The 16,435-nt window shown below is 37.9% G+C and overlaps 1 protein-coding gene across 1 annotated transcript in view; it reads left to right on the plus strand.

The window, feature by feature from the left end:
* prkn (parkin RBR E3 ubiquitin protein ligase) overlaps positions 1–16,435 on the plus strand; it is a 168,611-nt gene that overhangs the window by 66,644 nt on the left and 85,532 nt on the right. Inside the window, exons 3-4 of the mRNA XM_056471063.1 lie at positions 8,279–8,498; positions 14,637–14,755. Coding sequence (XP_056327038.1) covers positions 8,279–8,498; positions 14,637–14,755 — 339 coding nt within the window. The remainder of the gene's footprint in view (positions 1–8,278; positions 8,499–14,636; positions 14,756–16,435) is intronic.

A 16,435-nucleotide genomic window follows, 5' to 3' on the forward strand; every position in this document is an offset into this window, starting at 1 on the left:
GTCCGATAATATTTTTTCTTCTGGAGAAAGTCTGATTTGTTTTATTTTGGCTAGAATGAAAGCAGTTTTAAATTTTTTAAAAGCCATTTTAAGGTCAAAAATAAACGGCGGCTAATAATTCTGACTTCAACTGTAGCTGTGGATTGTGCTCAATTTAAACGAGCATGCATGCGCGCACTTTGCAAATGCTTGGGAGTCGTTATCGCATTTAACTATAAAACCTGATGTTTGGGAATCTATATGTTTCTTTTACATGCAAATTGTTGCAAGAAGGATTGTTGTGTGTAAAGTAACACTATGCAAATTTATTCCGTGGCTCCCCCTTGTGGTTGATGAGTGCAATTGCCTTTTACCAGTGTCATAAAACTGTAGTTGCGATTCTCCGTGTTCGATGAGTCTCGATTTTTCCACTCAACCTCTGGCGAAACCCTCTTGACTTTTTGGTGGGTCTAGCATGCTGTTTCTTGTTAGTGTTGGCTATATATTAGATTGCTTCGCCTCACAGTTAGCTAACTTTACCTAGGCAACAAAAACAACATGACGTGTCCCTACTGAAAAAAACAGCTTAAACCAGCCTAGGCTGGTTTTAGCTGGTTGACCAGCCTGGTTTTAGAGGGGTTTTGGCCACTTTCAGGCTGGCTTCCAGCCATTTCCAGCCTGGTCTTAGCTGGTCAGGCTGGAAAATGACCAGCTAAAACCAGCTTGACCACCTTGCCAGGCTGGAAGCCCAGCCAAAACCAGCTATGTCCAGCTTAAACCAGGCTGGTCAAGCTGGTTTTAGCTGGATTTAGCTGGTCATTTTCCAGCCTGACCAGCTAAGACCAGGCTGGAAATGGCTGGAAACCAGCCTGGAAATGGCCAAAACCCCTCTAAAACCAGGCTGGTCAACCAGCTAAAACCAGCCAACCAGCCTAGGCTGGTTTAAGTTGGATTTTTCAGCAGGGGTGATAAAGTAGATCGTACTCTTCTGCTCATAGACATCTCTATATATTTGTATGTTTCCACTGAAATAAGAAAAGCTGGGTTGTGTGTGCCAGGTTTGTTTTTGTGAATTATGGGGACATTCTATGGGTTTCTATAGTTTTTATACTGTACCGACTGTATTTTCAATTGCTCTACACTCAACCCTACACCTAACCCCCCTAACAGGACCTAAAAAAAAACTAATTCTGTATTATTTATAAGCCCTTTGAAACATAAGGATATCAACAATGTCCTCATAATTCACCATCTCATTATAATACCTTTGTCATACCCATCATTTCAGTGTTCAACATTCTTCAAAGTCAAATATCATTTAACGTCACACCAGCACTTCTACAGCAGGGTCGAGTTTTGTGGCGCATCCATTTTTCTTAAGAATTCTTGTCATAATTCTACGACAAGCTAATCTGCTAATCATGCACGCTCTATATATTCAGCTCACGGTCTAAGCTAATCCCGTGTCACTGAAATGAAGATGAAATATAGATGAAAATGTTGTGTCCCGATGCCAGCGACGGCCATAAATGACCTTGAGAAAGTGTCCAGACTCTCTGGGGCTGCTTATGATTCCGCATGAAAGACAAATTGATTGTCTCCGTGCTTTCAGCATTGAAATTCAGCCGCTGCGTACCTTTTTTGAAAGAGCCGAGTCATTGCTAATGCACAGCCTCTCTGTCTTTTAAAGCACTGACTTGTTGATCAGGCTCCCCCAAGAGAATGTCTGGATTGAAAAAAAGGTCACATGTGTTTAAAATGAAGGCACTTGCGGCTCATCAGGAATACAAGCGCCGCTCTGTCCTCAAACGTAACTGGATTTGAAAATGTAAATAATAGAAGTGAATAAAAGTTAGCATCAATCATTCAAATGCACTTGCCAGCCAGACTTTATTCTTAGGTATATAAGGCCTGTTCGTACCAAACATGATAACGATAAATATAAATAGAACGAAAAAGTGTCCTGAGATAAACGATAATGATCTATTTACTTTTAGACTATACTTTTAATTAGGCATTATCCCTTGTAACCACCAGGTGTCCTTAGAGTACTGCTACCACATCTTAGCATAATATTGAGCTAGGTACATGTAACAAAGTCCCTTTAATGGCCCGTTTCCACTGAGTGGTACGGTACGGTACAATTCGGTTCAGGATGCTTTTATGGCCATTTCTACTATCAAAGGGTACCTAAAAGCGACCGTACCATAGCACTTTGCAAAGGGTATATGGCAGGCCTAAAGAGTAGTAAGGCAGAGCAAGACGCACAGCTGAATTCTATTGGTTTACAGAGATACGTCACTCGCAGAAGCAGGAGAATGAAAACAAAGGAACCGCCATTTTTAAAAATACCGCCAAGACATTACACCATCATAATATATACATATAATAACAAGCCATGGTCGACCCGAGCTCAAACAACCCTTGTTGTCATCTTGATTAACAGCCACAAAGCCAAATAGAACAAAATCTGCTGTGTCCTGTTGTTGTTTTACGAGCCTGTCTAAAGCACGAGCGGTTTCACTTTCTGCAGAGAGATAGCCGCGCATCTATATTTGAAGTAACAAACTTCCTGAGGCCATATTAATAACGTGCGCGTGATTATTGAAGTGCTTCTGACATCTGATCCTTTCAGAAAGGGACAAACGCGAGAGTGGCGCACGAAAAAATATGTAATATAAATATGTGATGGCGTCACTCTACACACGTAACTTAAACCTGCGCTTCTTTTCCCTGCTAGACTTCGAATAACACTCCCAAACGGTGAGAAGAAATGGCTGGCTTCGGTTTCAGAAGCTAACATTTTCATCCAGAGCTCAGAGCAGCTGTAAACGCGTTGGATTCGATTCTACTTTGTACAGTCTTTAATATCCTTTCGGCCACCTTCCTCTCCAAGGATTTACTGTGCTTTCAAAATAATTTAGAAATAGCAAAAACTGTTCACAGATTCTGTCTGGCCCTAGTTATGACTGATTTTCCTGTCTCTTAGTTTTGTGCTCAGTTTTCACGTTGTGTGTGTGTGTGTGTGTGTGTGTGTGTTTGTTTGGATCGATGCTTTTTTCTAAATGTCACAAGTTCACATCCTGGAAATTGCTTTTTATCTCAGAGTGCATTTGTGGTGTTATTTTTGCCCAAAGCTTTACCCTTTACTCAGAGTACAGGAGTTATCAGGAAAACCTCCATTAATGTGAATTAGAGGTTATCACGTGTTTATACCGTAGACGTTAGATTCAGGGGGGTCATCTCGCTTTGATGCTTAAAGGGGACCTATTATGCAAAAAACACTTTCATAAGGGGTTTAAACACAGTTGTGTTGTAACAATGTGTGAAAATAACCAGCTTCTAATGGTTAAATAATTTTTTTAATAATCAGACTTGATGAAAACAGTGCAGAAACACTTTGATTGACATTCTCTCTTTGTATGCGTCATCAGAGGGGGAAGCCCCGCCCACTAGTGACCATCTCTCCCTCATTAGCATAGGACGTTAGCCTTGTTTTTAGAATCTGCCACTATGCTGACACACAGGAATTTGTAGCTCCGCCTTCTTTTTTAAAAGTGCACGATCTCATTTGAATTTAAAGCGACAGTCACCAAAACGGCACAATGAGGATCAAAGCCTAAAAGGAGCAGATTCAAAGAGTTACAAAACATTGTTTATGAGTTATTTTGCGCATAAACTTCACACACACACGCGCACACACACACGCACACACACACACACACACACACACACACTGGGGACTTATTTTACATTTTGTGTAGTAGCTCCCCTTTAATATTTTTGTCATGCAGTACAGATGCAAAGTCAAAACACACTGCCGCGCGACTAAATTGATATTGACCGGAATATTTTATGTCACAGCGGTCTTTCAGGCATCCATCATGTTACTAATGATCAATGCTAATTTCCATTCCTGTCTCGATAGGGATCTGGCATTGTGTTGCTGTGGCCGCTTCTTTTGCCAGCGTGCGGCTTATCTTTGTTGCAGTCTTTATTAGAAGCCTTCTTTATTACAGGAAAGTGTGATGAGGCTTAGATGGTGGTCCGATGCAGAGAGAGGGGGTCTAAATTTTATTTATGCATTCGAATGGAAAATGAACCTTTAGCGAGTGCTGGGTAAAACAGAGAAGATTAGATTCACATCATTGTTTTGGCCGTCTATGTTGGTTGTTCTTACATCAAGAGAATGGTTGCAGACAAAAAAATATGCCTGTCAAAGAGGGAATGTTCTTGTCGGAGTTGTGTCAAATATTCTGCTTATTTTCCAGCTTAAAAGGATTCTTTGCTCAACGAAGAAAACCTAAATGGCAGAGGGTTGCAGTTTAATAGTGTTTATAATGACATTGTCTAAACATTAAATAGTCATTTCAAATTATTCAATTATTTCAATTATTCATTCAACTTTTTAAAAACCTTTTTTTTTTTTGGCTTTGTTTCACTTCTTCATTTTCTCTTTCTTTTGTTTTGTTTCACATCGTTTTATTTAGTTTCAGCTTGTTTGTTTGTTTCTTTCATTTTATTTCATTTAGTTTCATTACGTTTCTTTTCATTTTGTTTAGTTTCTTTTAGTTTTATTTATCTTTGTTTCACTTATTTGTGTTTTGTTTTGTTTGTTTCTTTATTTTGTTTAGTTTCTTTTAGTTTTATTTATCTTTGTTTCACTTCATTTGTGTTTTGTTTTGTTTTGTTTTGTTTTGCTTTGTCATTTTGTTTATCGTCTTTTAATTTATTTATCTTTGTTTCATTTCATTTGTGTTTTGTTTTGCTTTGTAATTTTGTTTAGTTTCGTTTAGTTTCTTTCTTTCATTTTGTTTATTTTCATTTTACTACATTTAATTTAATTTTGTTCTGTTTCTTTCATTTAATTTCATTTCGTTTTGTTTTAGTTCAATTTGTTTCAATTTGTTTTGCTATCTTTTTTTCATGCAGTTTCATTTAGGGTTGTTTTTTGTTTTTTATTAACTTTTTTATTAAATTTTGCTTCATCACATCCACTTCATTTTTATTACATTTGGTTTAACTTTGTTCTGTTTCTTTCATTTGTTTTGTTTTGTTTTGTTTGTTTTGTTTAACTTCTTTTATTTTATGTAGTTTCATTTAGTTTTTTATTTTCATTTTTTTATTTAATTTAATTTTGCTTCATTACATGTTTTGTTTCTTTCAGTTGTTTTAGTTTGTTCTGTTACTTTCATTTAGTTTCATTTAGTTTCAATTCATTTGGTTTTGTTTTGTTTTGCTTCTGTTTCACGTAGTTTCATTTGTTTTTTATTTATTCTTTAATTTATTTAGCTTCATCACATGTAATTGAAAATAGTTTTGTCTCTTTGATTTGTTTTAGTTTGTTCTGTTTCATTTCATTTTGTTTCACTTCATTTTGTTTTGTTTTGTTTCTGTTTAATGTAGTTTCATTTGTTTTTTATTTATTCTTTAATTTATTTTGCTTCATTACATGTAATTGAAAATAGTTTTGTCTCTTTGATTTGTTTTAGTTTATTCTGTTTCATTTCATTTTGTTTCAATTCATTTTGTTTTGTTTTGTTTTGTTTCTGTTTAATGTAGTTTCATTTGTTTTTTATTTATTCTTTAATTTAATTTTGCTTCATTACATGTAATTGAAAATAGTTTTGTCTCTTTGATTTGTTTTAGTTTGTTCTGTTTCATTTCATTTTGTTTCACTTCATTTTGTTTTGTTTTGTTTCTGTTTAATGTAGTTTCATTTGTTTTTTATTTATTCTTTAATTTAATTTTGCTTCATTACATGTAATTCAAAATTGTTTTGTTTCTTTGATTTCTTTTAGTTTGTTCTGTTTCTTTCATTTCATTTTGTTTCACTTCATTTTGTTTTGTTTTGCTTCTTTTGTTTCATGTAATTTCACTTCGATTTTTTTATTTAATTAAATTTTGCTTTATTACATGTAATTGGATTTTGTTTAGTTTCTTTGGTTTTGTCTAATTTTGTTTTGGTGAATCGACATTGTCTAAAAAATGAATGCAATTTATGCATTCAAAACAATACATTTTTTTTGTTTGTTTCAATTTCATTAGTTTTGTTTTATGTTTTTATGTTTTTTGTTTTACATATTTACAGCATACAGTTTTTGATACTTTTCCCCTGTTTGCTCCTTTAAATACCCAATAAAAGATGGTCATTGAATTTTAAAAACAGTATCGTTATACTAACAAATGGCATGTTGACAGTTAACAGTTGTGGTTGTTTGTTTGTTTGTTTGTTTGTTTGTTTGTTTGTTTGTTTGTTTGTTTTTGCATGAACGTATTCTTCATGAATATAAAGATCTGCAAAATGCTCAAGTATTGTGTTTTTTTTTTTTTTTTTTCGGAAATTCACAGACTTTCATATCCAGAAAGGAAACGAGCGGACTCAATTTCCAAACATCAAACAAATGCTTATGGGAATTGTACACTATTAAAGCTCTCCTCATACAGTATGATATCTATGTCATTTTTCTGCCGTCTCCACACAATGCTGGTGTTACCTTTTATCTTTTCTTCGTTCTCCGCATGATACAAGCTTTTTGTCAGCATCGCACAATGATGGGCATGTTTATTCTCTATACCTGTTTTGTTTTTGTCTCTCCACACTGCAGTCCCGGTGGTCTGCGGTGTGTGTGCCAGCTTGATTACTTGCATTTGTGAAGGCACTTACGAAAGCAAAGTTTGATCCTTTCTTTCCTCATGCCTGAGACAGAAATGAAAGACAACAGGATGAAAAGATCCTCTTATAATGCGCTTTTGAAACTCCGGCACCATAGAATTACTAGTCATATCACTGTCGCTGTGTATGATCTCAGGAAAAATAAAAAAATAGATAAAATTTCTCCACACTTCTTATTCTGACATGGAGTAACTACCGGGTTACACTCCATTTTCACAATAATAATCATCATGAATTATTCAATGGTTATCAGATGAGTGGTAATTAATCTACTTTGATCTATACTGATTAATCTGCATGGTAATTAATCTACTTTGCGCTAAGGTTGAGTTGAAAATATGGATTTCTAGATTGAAAACGATTCTCATTTTGATGAAACGATACCATCTTTACGTCTAAGCTGTTTTTAGCTATTCTTTTGATGTGAAACAAAGTCTTAGCATTAAATAAATACTGAGTTGATCATATCTTCCTTTTACTACTAGTTATAGCACAAAATATTTATGAATATACATCAGAATTGAATTGATTGAATCGCTGGTCTCCGAAGCTCTTCGCCGCCCGCACGCCGCTCATCAAAGCGTGACTTAACCTGTTGACAGACCAGGGCATGGATGAACATCGCCAGACAAAAGTAAGCATATAATTATAATTGATGCATGACAACTCCATTGTTTTCGCTTACTTCCGTTTTTCTTCGTACACGGAACTGCCCACGAATGAGATATAAACGACTCGTAAACAATATTCGTTCCCAAGCCGAAATGACTCTCCACCATTTCACTGTCCTGTTTTAAAAAAGTAAAATGCCCCAAACTGGGCTCCTTAACTGGATAAAGCAAACTATAAAATAAAACGCAGTGAACATCTTTGTTTACAGAACATGGTTAATCTATGTCACCCCAATTTACCCGGTGGTTGAGGACAGCTGGTCTACAGGCTTATGTAGAGAATTATTATTGCTAAAAGTGAACATTCGCTGTTTCTGAAATACTGTACTGTGTCTAAATCAATATTGAATCCAATTTAATTGGCCTGGAAACTGAATTAAATCAGAAGCTTAAGAATCAATTCGTGATGAAAATTGATAGAAATTGAGTTCTAGATCAACAGTTTCCAAAGCAATCATTCATTCATTCATTTTAGTTTCGCCTTAGTCCTTTTATTAATCTGGGCTCGCCACAGCGGAATGAACCGCCAACTTATCCAGCATATGTTTTACGCAGTGGATGCCCTTCCAGTGGATGCCTTTTCCATTGCTGGGAAACATCCATACACTCGTTCACACACATGTGGACAATTTAGCCTACCCAATTCATCTGTACCGCATATCTTTGAACCAGAGGAAACCCACGCCAACATGGGGAGAACATGCAAACTCCACACAGAAACGCCAACTGACCCAGCCGAGGCTCGAACCAGCGACCATCTTGCTGTGAGGCGAACGTGCTACCCACTGCGCCACCGTGCAGCCCAGTTTCCAAAGCATAAATAAGAAATAGTGGTGCAAAATGTGTTACAGATAGAAAATAAAAAAAGAAAAGAAGAAAAATCCCAAATCTCAGAGGTATATTGCTATCAAACATGAATGAGACTGTATCTGCTTGTCCTGTTGTGTGACAGGGCTGTGATCTCCCGGAGCAGAGCACGGTTCATGTGGTTCTGCCCCCGTCCACCTCTGCCCACCGCTCAGAGCTCGTCCAGCAGCGCAGACTGGGCAGCGGGATGGAGAGCCTGACCCGACTCGACCTCAGCAGCTCCCGTCAGACTACCGCATCTGAAGGCCTGGCCGTCCTCCTGGAGACTGAAGCATCCAAACGGGAGGACACCGCTGGACACACAGGTGTTTATTTTTCAGTCAGCAGATAATAAACTGTGTTTACTGCTTACTATACCCTGTAAGAGCCATCATTTGATTTAATGTAGTATTAATAGTGTTCAAATAAATAATTTACATACAGTTAAAGTCAGAATTATTAGCCCCCCTGAAATATTAGCCCCCTTGTTTATTTTTTCCCCAATTTCAGTTTAGCAGAGAGAACACATTTCTAATTATAATAGTTTTATTAACTCATTTCTAATAACTGATTTATTTGGTAACACTCTAGAATAACTATCCGTTATAACCAGGGGTGTCACTAGACCCAATTTACTGGGGCACGTGCCCCATTAAAAATCTCCAGTGCCCCAGTAAATGCTTTGAGATATGATTTACTTCATATGCAAGTGTATTTATTAAGAGTGCTAATTCCAAAATAAAGACGTTATTCTCTATGTGCAACCGAACCAACGCTGGTGAAAGCAATGTAGTGTAATCAAAAAGCAAACTAACGCATCTCCGTGTGTGCGCAGAGAACTCGCGCACCTCTCGCACGTGCTGCTCTTCTGCCGGTGCGAGTCTCGGTAGTTAACATGCGCGCCAAAAAAGTAGGCTACTTGATGCTCACGCGCCGCTCATGCAGCATAACAGCTTTTTTGTTTAGCTAGTCGACAAAACTAAAGTTTAAACAATATGACAGTGATCTTACTAAGCGTGCCTCCTGATAGATTTTTTTGTATAAAGCAAAAATGAGGGATGACGAGATGAGGAGGGATGACGGGTCAGGGAGGTAAAGACTTAATAAACCTAATTCTCTGCCATGTGTCAAGTCTAAGACAGCAGATAATTCTATAAAACATCATTTTTTTGTATTTTATTGAATTGTGTATAGAATTTCATTCAAATTAAATTAATATTTATGCAAAAGATTTCTTAAATGACCTTAGCATATCACTCCAGTTGTGTCAACATTGTTTTCCAGTTACATTTAAGATTATTTAGAATAATAATTGTATAATATTTGCAGTGGCGCAGTAGGTCGTGCTGTCGCCTCACAGCAAGAAGGTCGCTGATTCGAGCCTCGTCTGGGTCAGTTGACGTTTCTGTGTGGAGTTTGCATGTTCTCCCTGCGTTCGCGTGGGTTTCCTCCGGGTGCTCCGGTTTCCCCCACAGTCCAAAGACATGTGGTACAGGTTAATTGGGTAGGCTAAATTGTCTGTAGTGTATGTGTGTGTGTATGTGTTTCCCAGTGATGGGTTGCAGCTGGAAGGACATCCGCTGCATAAAACAAATGCTGAATGAGTTGGTGGTTCATTCTGCTGAGGCGACCCCGGATTAATAAAGGGACTAAGCCGAAAAGAAAATGAATGGGGGGGGAGGGGGCTATGTCTAGCAGCGCCCCTGGTAATAACTACTTAATAGACCATTAATAAACTGTTAGTTAATGGGTTATAAGTGACTTGTTAAATAATAGTCAATAGTTTGTTAATTATTTATAACTGTGCCTTATAGATAGCCAATAGATAACTTACAAGCTGTTCTTTGTTCTATCCATTTGCTGTTCTACAAAGTTTCTCTGGTATTAGTAAATGGTAAACAACTGATCTGTAAAGTGTGAGTTAATATATTAGTTAAGTGTTCGTTTTTAGCTTAAGTATGTTATTGGGACGTTATTCTAAAGTTGCAACTATTCCTCATTTACTAACAGATAATGAATGAAAAATAGTTGCAACTTTAGAATAACGTCCCAGTAACATATACAAACTATTAACTGATACTTAGCAAGTCTTTAGTAAGTAATTTACTAGCAGCTTGTTCATGATCTATTACTAATTTATTGGGTATAGTTATAAATAATTAAAATACGGTTGACAAGTCATTTATAACTTGTTAACTAACAGCTTGTAAGTTATCTATTGGCTATCTATAAGGCACAGTTATAACTAATTAACAAACTATTAACTATTATTTAACAAGCCACTTATAACCCATTAACTAACAGTTTATCAATGGTCTATTAACTAGTTATAACAGATAGTTATTCTAAAGTGTTACCATTTATTTTCTCTTTGCCATGATGACAGTACATAATATTTGACTAGATGTCCTTCAAGACACTTCTATACAGCTTAAAGTGACATTTAAAGGCTTAACTAGGTTAATTAGGTTAACTAGGCAGGTTAGGTAATTAGGCAAGTTACTATAAGTATAAGTAATAATAATATAATATAATATATAGTATAATAAGTATGTTAGTATAACGATGGTTTGTTCGAACTGAGACTCAAACCAGCGACCTTCTTGCTGTGTTACCCACTGAGCCACCGTGTCACCTACATATTATTTTAATGTTAGATTAATAGGTATATTGAAGCATTTCTTGTGACTTATAGCTTGCTGTGGCCATGTTTATGAGCTGTGCAGGTTTAAAGCAACTGACTCGCTCCATATACCATCCTTTTAGTCCCAGCAAACTAGCATTGCTTTGTAAGTACTGTATATCCTTTCATTTCCGCTAGTTTGTGCACCGCTGAGGCTTTTGTGACCTCCTTTTCAGCAGTAATACGCAGCTCTCCGAGAGAGCGTTTGAACGTTTTTGTAAGCGCTCAGGTTTGGTGAAGTGGATGCTGTCACTTGCCACAATGGCGGCGCTTTTACAAGCTGTCCTCTGCCCGCCCTTCCCTTTTCAAGCTCAGTCTGGCTAGCGGCCCACTCGGCTACTTAGTCCAATCACGCCACCTCTTTTATCCGGCCCTTCTCCCAGTAAAAGCATTAGCATAATGGAGGAATCCTGCAGAAATCATAAATAATAGGGTGCCTGTCTTATAAAACCCACTCCGCTCGATTTATTGTCAGCCGTGTCAAGGTATCTTGTACCTCCTCGGTGCCCCATGCTTTTAGCTCTAATGAGAATGCTGCTCCAGGTGTGTGTGCATGACTGATTTGAACTGGAATGGGACAGACTGATAGGACAAGTCCTCTGTAAACTAAATCATGCGCCAGGAATATGTCTGGATCTTCTCTTTCGCTAATTGGATTGCGAGCTCTTTGTCCTGGGACTGCGGCGACGTGTCGGAGCTTTTCTGTACTCCTGTGTTTTTATCCTCCACTCAGTGCTCTAACTAACCCACTTACCTGTGCTGTAAACTAAAAGAGGACAAGAAGCGAGGGAACAGAAGGTAAACAAAGGCTTGCTGAAATTCCAGTCGGCAGAATTGCTTGGCACACATCCTGTTTATTTAAACACCAAACAGAATACATTTTTATTTTTTATTTTTTTAATATTTACATTGTCATTTAGCAGACGCTTTTATCCAAATCGACTTACAAATGAGGACAAGGAAGCAATTTACACAACTATAAGAGCAACAGTGAACAAGTGCTATAGGCAAGTTTCAGGGGTGTAAAGTCTAAGAAGCAAAGCATTAGTAATGTAAGGGGGGTTTTTTTGAGAGAGAGTACAGTTAGTGGTATAGCCAGAGAGGCAGTTACAGATTAGGAAGGAAAGTGGAGACTAAATAGTTGAGTTTTTAGTCGTTTCTTGAAGCCAGCAAGTGACTCTGCTGTTCTGATGTAGTTAGGGAGTTCATTCCACCAACTGGGCAGATTGAATGTGAGAGTTCGGGAAAGTGATTTCTTCCCTCTTCGGGATGGAACCACGAGGCGATGTTCATTCACAGAACGCAAGTTTCTGGAGGGCACATAAATCTGCAGAAGTGAGAGCAGATAAGAAGGAGCAAAGCCAAAGGTCGCTTTGTAAGCAAAAATCAGAGCTTTGAATTTGATGCGAGCAGCAACCTGCAGCCAGTGCAAACGGGTGAGTAGCAGAGTGACATGTGCTCTTTTGGGTTCATCAAAGACCACTCGTGCTGCTGCGTTCTGAAGCAGCTGAAGAGGTTTGATAGAGTTAGCTGGAAGCCCGGCTAGTAGAGAGTTGCAATAATCCAGTTTGGAGAGAACAAGAGCTTGAACAATGAGTTGAGCTGCATGTTCAGATAGGAAGGGTCGGACCTTTCTGATGTTATAGAGTGTGAATCTGCAAGATCGAGCAGTTCTAGAAATGTGCTCAGAGAAGTTTAGTTGGTCATCAATTGTTACTCCAAGGCTTTTTACCATTTTGGATGCAGTGATGGTTGCTCCATCCATCTGGATTGAAAAGTTATGGTGAAGAGTCGGGTTGGCAGAAACTTCAAGCATTTCCGTTTTCGTGAGGTTAAGCTGAAGATGATGATCTTTCATCCAGTGTGAAATGTCTGACAGGCAGGCTGAAATGCGAGCTGGAACCGAGGGATCATCAGGGTGAAAAGAAAGGTATAGCTGGGTATCATCAGCATAGCAGTGGTAGGAAAATCCATGTTTCTGGATGATTGTATTTCCTATATAGTATATCTCCCTCGTCTTGGTTCCCTAATCAATTCTATGGTGTTTTTCATAATAATATAGACAGGAAAAGAGACATTTTAAATATAAGACTTATTTCAGGTGTTTTCCTTTAAAGGGCACCTATTTTACCTTATTTTTCAAGATTTAAGATAAGTCTTGTGTCTCCAGAATGTGTCGGCTCAAAACACCCATCAGATTATTTATTAGACCCTTCAGAACATTGGATTTTTCTGCTCTGAACACAATGCTGTTTTTATGCCTGTGCCTTTAAAGCTAGTTCTCCCTGCCCACCGTTCCCACATGCCTGTCAGAGTGCGTCAGATAAACAGCACAGTGACAGACATGAAGGAAGCAGATCTCACGTTACGTTTGTGAGAAACACTACAGTAAGAATTTTATTTGATGATTATTGGATGTGTTTGTTGTGGAGTTAATTCAAGCCTTTCTGCAACGATGAGTCACACACAATGTTGTTACAAAGTTCCCACGCACACACACACACACACACACACACACAGCGCACGTTTAACTTTGCACTGTTTTTGCACGTCAAATGTGACAGGAGACCCACAATATCCACTGCTGTATGGATATTCGTTACGTTAATGTTACGTTACGTAAACTGACACGTGGCTGCGCTGATAAAGATGGTAAACTCAATGTAATTCATTACAAACATACACATTACAAACATACGCGTTACTATGGAGACATGTTAATATGCGGCTGTCAATCAATTTGGTGGGCGGGGAAAACCACACTCCTACATCACGTAGCGGTCGGCCTCATAATGAGAGGGATTTGGATCGTATTTTAACGTCAGGAAATAAAATAAAACTGGCTTGTTGTGTTTAAATCACCCCAATTTGACTGTGGACAGACTATACTACACACAGTTCTGTCCAAACAGCTTACAAAAGATGATTTTCATCATAGGTGCCCTTTAATTTTGCTTAAACTGCTATGATATACCACAAATGTATAATTGACAGTAAACTGAACAAATTCTTAAAGAGCTTCTATTATGCAAAATCAACTTTTGTAAGCTGTTTGGAAAGAACTGTCTGTGGGTATAGTGTATCCACTGTCATATTGGGGTGATATAAACACAAGTCTCTTTTTTAAATTTCCTGATGTTAAAATAGGATCCAAATCACTGTGATTTTGAGGCCCATCACAATGTGATGTAACAGTGTGGTTTCCCCGCCCACCGAATTGATTGACAGCCGTGTATTAACATGGTCTCAATAGTTATGCATATAAACATGTCCACAGAACAGGATTTGCAAAGAAACTGGGATTAAAAGATCTGTTCCAACTCGCTGTACTAAGCTGCACCTCAAGGATTAGTAGTACAAGTTTAAATGTTTGTATTAAAGAAGACAGTAGGGTATGATAGGGGACATTTGATTGTTTTGCTAAATTGTTGCTTAAAGGTGCTGTATTTAAGTTTTTGACTCTTCTAAAGTATTAAAATACCATAATATATTTGCAGAAATTTAAGAAACATGCCAAGTGAACATTATTTTTTTCTCTTTAGCAGACAGAATTCATTTCAGTCTTTCATATAACACACTGTGCTGCATATCGAGTGTAAGTGATGCAAACCATGTGTTCTGTTGCCGATCTTATTCACTTTGCTGGCAGTATTTACATGCTTTAAGATTTTAGCCAAAAACAAGGCTTAAAATAGTAGTCTGAGCTGTGTGATGGGAGAGACAGGGTTTTTATCACACATTATTTCTTGTTTTTCATTAATGTTTATGATTGTTTTTACAGGAGCCAAAGCCCACAGCAGTTTCTATGTGTTTTGTAAGACGGTCTGCAAGGCCATCCAGCCTGGAAAACTGCGTGTTCGGTGCAAAGACTGCAAACAAGGCACCCTGACTCTCAGCAGGGTATGTACATGTGCTTGCTTGTTCCTACCTGGTGCTTCGACTACAGTTTTTTCCCCAAGTATATACACTCACCGGCCACTTAATTAGGTACACCTTACTAGTACTGAGCTGGACCCACTTTTGCCTTCAGAACTGCCTTAATCCATTGTAGCATAGATTCAACAAGGTACTGGAAATATTCCTCAGAGATTTTGCTCCATATTGACTTGATAGTATCACAGTTGCTGCAGATTTGTCGGCTGCACATCCATGATTTGTATCTCCCATTCCACCACATCCCAAAGGTGCTCTATTGGATTGAGATCTGGTGACTGTGGAGGCCATTTGAGTACACTAAACTCATTGTAATGTTCAAGAAACCAGTCTGACACTTTATGATATGGTGTGTAATCCTGCTGGGAGTAGCCATCAGAAAACAAGTACACTGTGGTCATAAAGGGATGGACATGGTCAGCAACAATACTCAGATAGGCTGTGACGTTGACACGATGCTCAGTTGGTACTAATGGGCCCAAAGTGTGCCAAGAAAATATTTCTTGATCTCTAGATGCTCTTCTGCAGACCTCGGTTGAAACGAGTGGTTATTTGAGTAACTGTTGCCTTTCTATCAGCTGGAACCAGGCTGGCCATTCTCCTCTGACCTCTATTAGCTACATGAATAATTTTGTCATTTTGTTTGTTAAGTGAAAGATTTTTTTCAAAATACTTCCAATACAAGTTATATCCAAACACACTTCCTATTCTGGCCTTATATGGTGACAAACAGAAATGATAAAAACCAATATAATTATGCATATAATTAATGCTACTAATAATAACAACACTAAACAAATGTAAACTGTGTTGAATAAACTGGCTACAACATAGCCGGATTATACCAAATCCCGCCGAGGTGAAGAGCGCTTGAGAGCAGCTAGCGGTTTTTACATTTATGTAATATTTTATATATGTGCGTATGATTTGGACCCTCATAGGTGCTTTTAATTACTGTGCTCTTTCAATAACAAATAAAACCCCTGCGCCATTAGCTATGTTTCCATCCACCTCTTTTTATGCGCATAATTTGTGAAAATACTGTAAGGCTTCACAATGCACCTTAACACACCTCCATTTCAGTCCAGTACGCACATGCGCACACAAATAGGCATAAATGTATTTACTATCTTGTGCAAATCATGAAAATGCAGTGTTGGGCAGTAGCGTTGCTACAAGTAGCGACGCTACTAGCTTAACTACATTTCTTAGTAGCATGGCGGTAGCGTCGCTACTTTCTAAATCAAATAGCTTTCCAGTAGCGAAGCTATTTTATTAGTCGAATAGCGCAGTAGCGTTCACACAAGCTACATTTACTGATCACGGATCAATAATTGACGGCACTGATAATCACGGAGCTATGAGGCCGGTGTCTAGCTGAAAGTAAATCCACATGATGGCGAGAATGACGATTTCTTCTTCTTCCTGTTTTGCGGTGTTCGACAACAAAGTTTTTCGTGCGTTACTGCCACCTCTGGTGAAACTTGCTTGATGGAAAGATGACTGAGGTAGAGGAGTTATTTCTGAAGCAGGATTCCCCGTGACCATACCTCGAGAAGTACATACATAATTTCTGAAGCTGTGCTCCAAAAATATAAATACTTTAGTATATATATATATATATATATATATATATATATATATATA

This window comes from Danio aesculapii, chromosome 13 (genome assembly GCF_903798145.1).
Source record: "Danio aesculapii chromosome 13, fDanAes4.1, whole genome shotgun sequence".
In the NCBI taxonomy this organism is placed as follows: domain Eukaryota; kingdom Metazoa; phylum Chordata; class Actinopteri; order Cypriniformes; family Danionidae; genus Danio; species Danio aesculapii.